Source organism: Ammodytes marinus, assembly GCF_949987685.1.
Source record: "Ammodytes marinus genome assembly, chromosome: 9".
Taxonomy (NCBI): Eukaryota; Metazoa; Chordata; class Actinopteri; order Uranoscopiformes; family Ammodytidae; genus Ammodytes; species Ammodytes marinus.
Genome location: NC_137213.1, coordinates 9,197,464 through 9,210,439, shown reverse-complemented (window position 1 = coordinate 9,210,439; position 12,976 = coordinate 9,197,464). Strand labels below are relative to the sequence as shown.

Below are 12,976 nucleotides of genomic sequence, written 5' to 3'. Positions count from 1 at the left end.
ATACTAGCTGGTTAGTGATGTTAAAGGGTTAGAGAACATTTACAGTTGCAAGTTGTATATGTTATAGCTATAAAGACAGACTGATAAAGTGAGACTTTTAAGGACCTTTGGGCAGGTTCGTAAAAGAGTGTTCACATTCACACAGAATTATTCAGCCACACACACACACACACACACACACACACACACACACACACACACACACACACACACACACACACACACACACACACACACACACACACACACACACACACACACACACACACACACACACACACACACACACACACAGGAGGGTCCTGGCCCATTTGCTAATGCACACTGACAATCTGGATCAACATAATAAGGGGGACTTGGGTCTCTAAGTGATATTAGTATTCCTAGTTTAAGCGCTAAGTGCTTTCTTTTAAAAAACCTTATCCACAGACACATTTGGGGGGGGGGGGGGGGGAAAGGGCGCGGTGATGAAAAGCTCAAAGATGACCAGCAGGATGATTACTGAAAAAAGATCAAATCACTTCAAGGAGGGTCAGCACTGATGAATCACATATTTAACTGTAAAATATAACAGACGGAAAAATGGTTTCATCAGAGGGGAACATGAGACGGAGGGAAGGAGGGAGAGAGGGGGAGAGAGAGAGAGAGAGAGAGAGAGAGAGAGAGAGAGAGAGAGAGAGAGAGAGAGAGAACATCTGTGAGCCATGACAATATTAGGCTGCTGCACGCATATAGAAAGGAAGAGGAGGAACAAGAATCTCACACAGTATGGTTGTAGACTCCCATTTCCTTAAGATCAAAGTCGAAACCAAATGTACGGAAATAATACGTTTGTAATCCACCCATAATGGACGTCTCCCGCACAATGGGGTTCCTATATGGGCCCTCTTCTTTCCCTGTCTTGTTGGCAGTAATAGCAGTGGTGTTGTCGAGAGGGGGGCTTTCGAGTGCTGCTGAGATTGGAAAAGCACATAGGATATATACAGTACAGTAATGCACTCGCCCACAATACACAACTGGGTCTGTATTCAAGAGTGAAGAGAGTGATGACTATCTATCGGTGCTTGAAATCCAGAAGTCCAGTGCGAGTGTGTGAGTGGACAAAATGGGGCCGCACAATAAAAATGACGAATGCATGGCCGGTGTTCAAAGGAAAGATGGAATAAATGACCAGCATTGGCCTATAACAGAAAGCAAGGCATTGTGGGAAGAAGAAAAAAGGTAGTGCTGGTGTGCAGTTCTCAAAGAATGCTAAAGATGTGGGGGGGGGGGGGGAAGATAGTTGCATTACTTTAAGATTATTATTTTCCCCTTTGTTGTCATTCATACTATTCTGTATTTTGTATTGGTGCCGTCTGGGATACGAGGCCAACACATGGGCAGACAAGAGTGCAAGGAGGAAGCGAAGTGAAAAATGATGGGAAATAATGTGTGGAAATTTGAGTTCTTGTCGAAAGTTACATGAGAAGATTGATACCACTCTGGTGTCAGGAGGCTAACATGAAGCTAGTGCCAGCAGTTGATTTAGATTAGCCAAACAACTTTTTTAACTTGCAATGCAGAGTTGCTGGTAGGAGCGGAGGACTTTGTTTCCAGTCTTTATGTCAAACCAATTCATTTCGATTTTTTTCGCAAAATGAGCCTGTAAACAATTATGTGAGTATAAAATGTATTGGTATAAGGGTGATTCCTCTATAGGACGGAAAGCCTGTTATATATTGATATACAGCGCTGGTTTAATAATATTAGGATCTATATAGTTCAGTCTTAAAGTTAATTCAAACGTACGTCCAGAAAACGGATGTCCTCTCTTTGAGCTTTAAGGGATCCTCCAAAATCACCAGCAGCAGCTGATAAAAAAAGGGAAGACAATAGAACACACATCTACACACCTTAAATAAAAGGTTCTGCTCGAGTGAGCTCCATCAAGTAATCAATAGCAGCACACAGAGAGAGAGAGAAATAGAGAGAGAGAGAGAGACAGACAGAGAGACACAGAGAGAGAGAGAGGGGGGGGGGGGTACTGAGGTAATAGAGAGTGGGTAAGGAAAGCAGGATTGGGGTCAGGAAGACAGGTTTTGGCTTTTAATCTGGGCTAAAATGACTCCGTTAGCAAGAATGTTGAGGCCGGAACTGTTGTAAAGTTCAAGGCAATGTCTTTCATGTGACCAGTAAAAGGTCTGAATAGAAAGAAAAGAAAAGGTAGAGTCAATGATTCTGGAGATTCTTAAAGCCTTCTCTCTTTCAAGTCCTAGCTGCTCTCTGAGGCATGGATGGACAGAGGCCAAATGTGCACACGCAACCAAACAACCACGGTGAACACACACACACACACACACACACACACACACACACACACACACACACACACACACACACACACACACACACACACACACACACACACACACACACACACACACACACACACACACACACACACACACACACACACACACACACACACACACACACAGAACAGCCAATAAAAGACAGGTGTGGAGCAGTGCAATAACGGAATACAGCAGACTGTGCAGGCTTCAAAAGCTTAAAAGGACAAGGCCACCATTGATACTGGCTGATAATTGTGTATGCTCCCGCCGACACACACAAGGTAAAAGCACTAAAAAGGTGGAGGAAAACACACACACACACACACAGGATGGACAGGTATGAAAACAGGACAGGGGTAATAAAATAAAACGGGTTTGCTCTGTGTGTTTTTTTATCTCATCACATGTGCGGATACACACACAACCTCTGTACACAACGCAGGTTGTTCTGTTACACAACTAACTGTAAGAGAGGAGCAGTTGTTGATGGATGGCATTGAGCAACCGGCACAGAATGCCATTTGTGCTTCCTACTGCAAACAAGTCTGGAGTAGCAATGGCAGAGCTGGAAATCGCAGCAGAACAAAAAAAATGTGTGTGTGTGTGTGTGTGTGTGTGTGTGTGTGTGTGTGTGTGTGTGTGTGTGTGTGTGTGTGAGGTCAGGTTTAAACAGAGAGCACAGAAAAGGAAATACACACAGGGTAAGCACATTTGAACAATGCTGGAAATACTGCAGGATACAAGCAAGAAAAGAGGCACCGTGCAGTGCACTTTGTACAACTGTGATGTGAGGATAATACTTCCATTGCATGTTCACATTTAATCTAGATTTTGGTACTTTGAATTCAATAACACTCTGCTGATACCATGATGTTAACATGTATCTTAAAAGTCCAGTTCCAGTCGAACTCAAGTTGGCAAGTGCAAACAGGGACAAGACTACCAAAAAACAAGTGCTTTAACTATGACTATATCAAAGTTCTGACAACGAGCTCTTTAACTGAACGTTTACATTGACTTCACGGGCAGCCTTTGTGGAGCCCACCACAGTTTTCGGTGAGCAATGGCAAATTCCTAAAAAGACAAAAAGAGTGTGTATACTGTATGTGTGCACACTTTAATGTTAGCTGACAGTGTTTACACAGGTCACCACCAAACCCTACTAGAGAAGATCACAGCACTGCCCCCCCCCCCCCCCATTGTTTATTTGAAGTGTGGCTTCACATAATAGCAACCAGACAAAAAGAGAAAGTCCGTAGATTTATTAGCACTCTCCCCATCATCATCATGCTTTTTGTGGCTGAAATGTAACGTACAGATGGTGTGGCACTGGCTAGGCCTGGTTGGAGGGAGGGGGCCACTCAAACAACAACCCTCTGATGAATGATTTTCTATAATCAGCCCTGATGTGCTCTCAGACACGCGTGTGCACAGGTGCCTCTTTCTCTTTGATGAACGCAACAACAGAGCGTCTTTCTCTAATGGCCCCATCTCTCACCACCGGCCTCTCCCCACAGCTAATAAGAGTGCGGCGGGGACGATTTGTTTTACCGATTTTCTCTTTTCGAGTGTGGCGGGCCCGGAATTAATTACACTGATTAAATATTGTCTGTCTGTGTGTGTGTGTGTGTGTGTGTGTGTGTGTGTGTGTGTGTGTGTGTGTGTGTGTGTGTGTGTGTGTATGTCTGTGTGGTGGGAAAGGGTGTGTGTGTGTGTGTGTGTGTGTGTGTGCGCGCTAAGTGGCTGAAGTTGCGGCACAGAATGGATTGGACTGTGAATATATATATATATATATATATATATATATATATATATATATATATATATATATATACACACACACACAAGAACAAATGCACTTTAGAAAATACTTGTTTTTTTCAAATGAATGTTCAAGCATCCAGCTATAATTACCACCGCGGCAAAGGTTAGAGCACTTCCAAGGGGAACATGTACCACATTTCTTTAGTTGAAAGTGATGAGGGCTATTTTAACAGCTATAGCTTTCTTTTAGTAAAGCACTTGTATGAGCGAGGTCGAAAAGGGGCTTCACAACACATACTAATTGAGCAATAACGATATACGTAAGCTGGATGTTATATCATGTTACAAGACCTAACATGCAAGCTAAAGAAGAAAAAAAATATTCAAAATCATTTTCAATTAACTATTTAGGTATTCATTTACATGAATGAAAGTATAGAAAAGTACAATCTGTATTATGAGTGTACGCACTTCATGCCCTACTGTAGCCCGCAGCAAAGAGCAAACAGTGCACAGAAACAATGGATTCCGCCAACACATCCATGTAAACACAAATACTCAATAATCAAATGAGTCATACAGGAGTCTAACCTATGTAACGTTACACATGGTTTCCCAGAAAAACGTGAGCCAACATCTCGACAGTGTATAAAACGCTACAGAGGTGCACGGTTATGCCCAGAGCCTTGCCGTCAGCTGTCTGAAAGCCTTCTCACTCAACACACAGTCATGACGAGCTCTTTCCAGCCTCCCACGGACCCCCCCCCCCCCCACACCCCCCTGCCAAACCCACCAATACTAACACCTAGCAGCACGGACACGCAAGAAGTAGAGTTAAGAAAAAAAGTCAACCAATAGCCCCTTTACTATTACGCCAGAGCTTACAGTGTACTGTACACACACACACAGACTATGATTAAAGCACGAGTCATCTTTTAACTGATGATGTAAGTTACGGGAATGGAGTGGGGGAGTGTGTGTGTGTGTGTGTGTGTGTGTGTGAAAAGATAATGACAGATAGAAAGAAAGCAGACGTGGCATTACATATAGGTCCATTGAGTGAAAAGTAGATTAAGAAATACAGTAAGTAAAGAAAACAGGAAGGGGGAAAGGGAAGAGAGAGTGGGGGGGTATGGATGGAGCTATATGCCAATGGACCAGGCCTTGAGAGTTGAGTCAGGCAGAGAGACATGGGCGATGAGGTAAGCGAGAACGAGCTCACCTCCTACTGACTGTCTTTTAAATCGCAAAAAAACAAAACACTCTTGAGCAAACCAAAGAGAAGGTTATACAGTAAAGGGCTCGCAAGCTCCTCCACAACAAGGAACCCCGCGGCTGTATACTGCCTGGAAATGACTTCTGAAATACTGGCAAGACCGGCCGCCACCCACACCTCCCCAGCCAGCACACTCATAGAAAAGTGAAAATCATATCAACTGGCACTGAGCGAAATACATTGATAACAAGTGGGTAAACCTGTAAGTGATCTTGATTGGCTACATTAACATTCTTATAATACATTCTGGATAAAAGCTGTAAATCAGTGAATATCTCCTCACGATTCCGCTACCTGTCTGTACTGTGCATGCGCACTGATAAAATAGTCCAGTGTTAATACACAGACTACAGGCTAATGTTAACAGGCATGTTGCTAGCCATGGTGGCCGCCTTGTTTGTCTATGTACAAGTTTACAGAGCCTGTGTAATAAATTGCACCAACTTAATTTTTTTTTAAAATTCTGAACGTCAAAAAGAATGAAACTTTTGGACAGTTTTTGTGACTAAGACACATTGAAGTCGGTATTAATTAACTGGTTGTGTTGGAGACCACAGTAAAGAGGCGGTATTGGCACTTTGGGAGCTGAAAGTCAAGGAGCCCCACCGTGTTTTCAGCCCACTGACTGACTGTCCCTTACAGTTTAATCCGGTTCAACATCGCTGCCTCGCTTTTGTCAGTCACCGGTGCTTCAAAGAGTGGCGGGGACCCATTACAGCTTTATGTAACGCTGCCGAGACAGGGACTCGCACGCGCGCACACACACACACACACACACACACACACACACACACACACACACACACACACACACACACACACACACACACACACACACACACACACACACACACACACACACACACACACACACACACACACACACACACACACACACACACACACACACACACACACACACACACACACACACACACTAACCCAACCCTCCGTGAACAAGGGGTTTTTCTACAGCTGGGTAACAAAGCATGACCCAATAATCCCAAAGCTTGACTCAAAGCTTAAGAACACCCCCCCCCCCCCTTTCCCTCCCTCTTATATCCCTTCCTCCCGCTCTCTGAGGACTTTATAAGGCTCTGGCAAGGCGGCTTCTGGGAACACATGTGTGTGTGTGTGTGTGTGTGTATGCCGTGTATGAAGAAGGGGGGGATTTGTGTATGTGTGTGTGTGTGTGTGTGTGTGTGTGTGTGTTGGGGGGGGGGGGGGGGTTACAAATACAAGCATGCTCAGCTTTGATTATTCCAATTATGACTGGGAGCGAGGAGTAGATTATTATGAACACATGGGCCGATGAGTTGTTGATGAGCTCACGTCTCTGAGAGTCCTTTAGTATTACCGTTAGAAGAGGCTCACACAAAGCAGGCCTTTGCTCCTATAACATAACATATAGGAGGTGGATGGCATATAAGGGACATTCCACTTTACTCATTTTATACTGATTCATATACACATATGTATTTAATCATATCATATGCAATTTATTCTGAAATATTTTCCCTTGGACCTTCACTATTACTGCGCTTGTTGGAGGTCTATTCAGTCTATGGTTCAAACTTTCAGGAGATTAACGGCCCCCACACACATCCTACCTCTACTGCGCGTCTACCTCGCGTCTGCGTCTGACTTTTTGTCACAGACTGTGAAATCAACGTAGAGCGAGCACACATCCAACCTCAGACGCACTGCTGAGGCGCGTCGGAGGCACGTCTGCAGCGACGCTCCCCTTCACCTCAGGAGGCTCGCCTATTTTTATTCTGAGAGCAGCGCGTCTCTCTCGCGTCTCTGTGCTTTAACTGATAGAGAAATACTCTGCTGACAGTCATACCAGCAGCATTCACTCTAGTTACACGTTTACCCGGTGTGTTTATTTCAAAATAAAACATCCCTCAGTCGTATACGCGAATAATCCCTTTATTTCACGATTTAATTGTGCAATCAAAATCCGAGGGATTTAAAACCTAATTTTCAATTAGTTCTGGCATTTCATTTTTGGATAAATGACACATTTAGAGATCCAATATAGTGAAGAAATAAAAAAGATCATGATGAGCGCAACAGTTTTCCGTTGCTCTATCTGTGTCTACGGCCTTCTTCTTCCCCGACCACACCCCCCCCTCTCTCTCCCGTATAAATCAGTAAAGTGATTTTTGAAATACTCTGCTGAGAGTCATATTGACTTCATACTGGCAGCTTTCGCTGTAGTTTCACCATTTCCTGGTGTGTCCCCTTCAAAATAAAACTTCCAACAAGCGAAAATATGGCAAAAAAAAAATTTAAAAAATGGCAATGGGGCGCACGGATTACTGTCCAGACTCAATATAAATCATATGCATCATAGATGACATGAAAGAACTTCATTTTTAATGGGAATTATCTATGAAAACTCTATGTAGACAGATAGGGCTTTTAGAAGCAGCGCTGCAGCAGCAGCTGCTGAGACGTTGCATGTGTGTCCGAGAAAAGTCCGAGAGAGGCAGCAGTAAGGTAACGCGACGCGCTCCAGAGGTAGACGCAGGATGTGTGTAGGGCGCGTAAGGTTCAGCAGACAGACAGTGACGAGCAAGAAGCGAGACACCGACCGTGGCCAGCATCTATACAAATGTTTCCTGGAAATAAATAAGGCTTAATATATACTTTTTTTTCTTTAAATGGTGAATTTGTAGGGGGCGCCCTTAGCTGGTAGGGCGTTCCCTCCATGGGCCTCGGCCAGCAGCGGACCCGGGTTCGATTCCAGCCCGCGGTCGTTCTCTGCGTGTCACTCCCCTCTCTGCCCCATTTCAACTCTGTCTCTCTGCACTATCAATAAAGCATAAAAAATGCCCAAAAAATATCTTAAGAAAAAAATAAAAATAAAAAAAAAGTGTGAATTTGTCTTGCTTCAACTTCTTTTTCATTGTGTCAGCACTGCAGTAGGCAACAGTTGTCCCACTCACTCCCAAGTCTGGTCTTAAACTGTCTGTGACCCGCACACTGAATTCGTCGCGCACAGTAGAAAAGACAGATCCCCCCTCCCCTACCACTGACTAGATCTGGTCACGAGCTGTGAGGAATGACCAATTTAAAAAAAAAGAACATATCAAATCTCACAGAGATAGCCTATCTTCTGACCACCTCACTTCAGTGTTTTCAGTGTTGTATGCTGCATCAGGATTACGTTTTTTGGATTATTAATTGACCTTAATGTGACAGGAAGTTATCTCAATAGTCTGCTTTGCCCGAATCTGGTGGATGACTTCAAACTTTTTAGGACGCCAGTGGGACATGGGCTGTTTTGGCTCCATGAAGTCACGAATGCATGATAACATCAGCATCAGCCAACTCAGCTTGACCGTTTTCTCTGGGACAAAACTAAATAATAGGTGTGACTACTACAGCAAAGAAAATGAAGGATTCTCAGTTGATAAATGCAGCTTCAAGCCTTATCCAAACAACAATTATGCATATCGTGCTGTTGAAAAAGTGTTAATACCAGTTTTCCACACCACCAATTCCGTGAGATGCCAGATTTCAAACCAAGCGCCGCCGACGTGCATGTGTCAGCACGCAGCCTTGTCTCCAATCCTAAATCGCTCCCTGGCAAAGCTCCTGTTGCAGAGCACAACAGGGCCCATCCATCTCGCTCTCTCCAAAAAAAAAAAAAAAAACGAGTATTGCCACTATTTTGAAAGTGGCGATTATATTTTGGAACGTAAGGGTGAGGGCAATCTTAAGAAAAGACTGTTATTTACAGGTGTGTAACACGATCCTTCATGAGCGCATTGTGTAGACGAAGAGTGTGCTTGGGTTGCCCAACCTTTCTAAATCCAGCCGTGAAAAGAAAGAAAAAAAACATAGACAATTGTTCTCCTGTTTAAGTCAGTGGCAAACACCTTTTGCACGGTTACCGGTTCCCATGGTCTGCAAAGTGACAAACACAAGTGCCAAATCTTATCTGAATGTCACAAGAGCTATTTAGTCCGCGTTGTGTTCTGTTGACAGAAAGATTGAACCATGTGCCTGTCTGTGTCTGCCTGTCTGCCATAACTGACCTTGGGGGGGAGATTTTGAAATGATTTGCCGGTGAGGCCGGTAAGACTGGAAGTTTTTGTTTTCGTGACGTGAAGTTTAAACCCTAAGTGTGTAAAATGGCCCTCATGTCTTACACACACACACACACACACACACACACGATTCCCCTACTGACACACATTGTACTAAGGTGATGTGTTGTAATGACAGGAAGCGCTTTAAGTAGTCTAAAGGTCTTCGAGTATAACTTTCTACGCACCCCTTCACTTAAATGATAAGTTTTTACAAAAGTATCTAAAAAACTAAATAAAGTCAGAACAGGACCGACATCAGTAACTTCACTGACTGTCTTGCAAGAGAATGCTGTAACACATCCAACTCTGTCACAAGAGACTACACACACACACACACAAACTTGCTTAAACCAGATGCAACAAATCTTTCACCCAGAGCAAAGCATCACTTGGGTATTCATTAGCCTCCAATTTCATTTTAGTTACGGGGTTGCAATCGATGAGCGGTTCAGAAGATGCAATTAGATACAGCAGTGGCAGAGAAACACAGCGGCAGAAGCATCATCCCCCCCTCCCCAAACTCCCCTCTCTAGATACCTTGGAGCAACATGAAACCCCCAGACAAGCTCCAGTGGCTCTCACACCATATGGCCTCAGAAAAATCCTCCAACCCTTAAAAGGCTCTCTTTCTTTCTTTTCTTGACTAGGCTATACCAATCGGATCCATTCGCATCCATTTCCCTAATGCCCATTCTGTGGCCGTGGCAGAGCGCACAGAGTGGGTGTGAGTGTGAGGCTAATGAGAGCGTGTGTGTGTGTGTGAGTGGTGGAGATGGAGCTTTGCGGAATGGCCCTTTGTTTGGAAACAGCCTCTCTGCAGCCCTGGAAATGCGAGACGCTTATCGATCATTTCAACTGAAAGCCTTGTGTGTGTGTGTGTGTGTGTGTGTGTGTGTGTGTGTGTGTCGCGAGAGACTGAGAGAGAGAGAGAGAGAGAGAGAGAGAGAGAGAGAGAGAGAGAGAGAGGCTGCGGGCAAACGCACCGACGAAAGGCAGCTTTGACGTTATCCGGGGCCACTTAGGGGTTAACTTTAATCGTACAAATAAAGAAAAAAACACACACACACACACAACACAAACAAACAAACCCCCCAGCAGCGTATATTTTCCACGCTGGAGGTGGCGACTGCGCTCTTTGTCCGGTGCAGCAGCAGCAAATAGCCTAAACAGAAAACTGTGGGGGGATTTTTATTCCGGATTAACGTTGGATTAATCATAATAACAGACCCAATAACCGCCTTTGTTCCTTGCCTAAGCCACCCTCAACCGACGGCGGGTTGATAAATAAAACGACTTTTTGCAAGGGGGAATTCTCACAAACAAGAATAAAGCCCCCACGCTTTTATATCCGCGTCTGTCAGCCCCACTACTCCCCGCCTGTCTGCCGGGGTAACGACTCCAGCCAGCGCCGACCTTCGACGAGGAGCCCGGGAGCGGCAAAAAAAAAAAAAGAAAAAGTGCTAATAGTTGCCAAAACAAAGCCTTTTCTCGCTCGGAACCCAGTACAGCTAACCCCGTGAGGCAAGGTTCTCAACACGAATTTTGAAAAACTGGCCAAAAGACAAGGTAGCCGGCAGAGTAATGAAAAGCCATAAGCCCTTTAATTTTTTAACAGCAGCTGGTCGGCTAAAGCTAGCGACCTTATCGTCGCTTCTCTTTTCACAGAGGCAGATAAAAAAAGAAACATGTAAAAGCCCGAAATGTGGCAACAAATGTTCCCCTGGAAGCCCCACTAACCTAAAAAACAACAAAAACCCGTGTGTGTTTGAATTTGCGAGGAAAAGGGACGCTTTGCATACTTTCCACGATAGCAGGGAAAACTTCCATCAATCATCCCACAGTAAAATATCCAGCAGCAGCAGCGACTTGGAAACGGTCCACGGTGGTTACAGTGCCAAAAAAGCTTCGCTTCGGAAATACTGAAATATTCCACTTACCAACTTGTAATACGTTTTCCACACAGCCGGTCTCTAGAAGCCTGATACCCCGGCGGAAAGGCAGTCCCTCTCCCGTTCCCACTGCTCCGGCTGCCCCAACGGTAGCCGTCGTAGCGGCGGTAGATCCTCCGCCACCGGCGGCGGTCGTAGCTCCGGAGCCTGTAGTCCCAGCTCCGCCGGTAGCAGCCGACGGACCCTCCTCACCGGCGACTCGGCACTGAAACGAAGAGTACATGCATATCTCCTTTTCGTTGCGGGGAAAAGACCAGTAGACGATGCGGCGCTGGACGGGCTCCGGGATCCGCTCGAAGCGCTCCTCCACTCTCTCGAAGGCCCACTTTTCCGCTACTGCCTTCGCGGCGCAGTCCAAAAGAGACTCCGGGGAACGATAGCGGGAGCCGGGCAAGCCGCCGCTGCCATGGCCGGGCCCCGGGCCGGGACCTCGGGGAGCCGGGCGCAGGCAGGGTCGCTTGCTGGCCGGTGGTACGGAGAGGAGAGGATGGGGCTGTTCTCTGCGTCTTTCCGCCATGGCGAGCCGATCAACACTGTCGAGAGGGACTGTGTGCGGACACAGAGCGAGCAGCAGGAAGCCGAGTACACACACATACACACCACACACACGCGCTCAAACAACACACGCTCACACATTGAGCATCCAGTGTCAAACCAGACAGGATCTCACACAAGACTTCCGACCAATACCTTCAAAATAAAATCCTAGTTTTACTTTAAGTAGGCTAGGCTTTCTTACTCTCTCCTTATTTTACTTTTAGTAGGCTGGCTTTCTTAATTCCAAATTAAATTAGTTAAACAATTTAAATTTTAATATTAGGTTTGGTACACTTTTCTTTTTGCTCCACACTTAACCTGACACTTGTATAGCACCTTTAAATAGGCTATCTGTGTGTGATAACTTTTCCAAATCCTTAATTGATCTTAATCTTTCTCCTTTAAATATTGTTTGTAAATCCAATTGATTTTCCTCCTTGTATGAAACGTGCCATAAAATAAATATAACTTGCCTTGCTCATTTCTCCCTATTTGCATCATTATTATTGTGTGCATGCTAAATTTCAGAATGTAATCGTCACATGGAGCAACATTACTATTCCAAAATAGAGAAAGTGTAAAGTGTAAAAGGCTATGGCTAATATATGCACTTACCAGCTGTGACATTGGTGTTAGACCACTTTATTAAAAAATACTTTTCATAAATATGATGTAATATAATGTAATTTCATAATGTATGATGATGATGGAAATTCATTCAAGCGACCAATACTTGGATAAAATAATTGTCATGTTTTAATAATGTATACATTAATAATAATACATTAATAATGAATAACTTATTAATTATGTTTAATTGTAATAATGTAATCCTCTTCTGAAAAAGTCAAGCCTAGGACCAAGTGTTGTAATGTGACCTAATATTTGACCCATTATCTAAAGTCTATATTGCTACATCCTTTTCCCACATCTTATTTCAACCTCCACTCATATCATGGTCATAAGTTCACCAAGGGAGTCAAGTGGAGAAGCAGTTATTAAGTTTAAAAATAT

At 44.4% G+C, this 12,976-nt stretch overlaps 1 protein-coding gene across 1 annotated transcript in view; it reads right to left on the bottom strand.

Annotated features, from left to right (window-relative positions):
- Positions 1-11,966, bottom strand: part of zswim5 (zinc finger, SWIM-type containing 5) — a 79,597-nt gene extending 67,631 nt beyond the window's left edge. The window contains exon 1 of the mRNA XM_080034316.1: positions 11,414-11,966. Within this exon, the coding sequence (XP_079890442.1) occupies positions 11,414-11,942 (529 nt within the window). The 5' untranslated portion in view covers positions 11,943-11,966. The remainder of the gene's footprint in view (positions 1-11,413) is intronic.
- Positions 11,967-12,976: the final 1,010 nt, after the last annotated feature.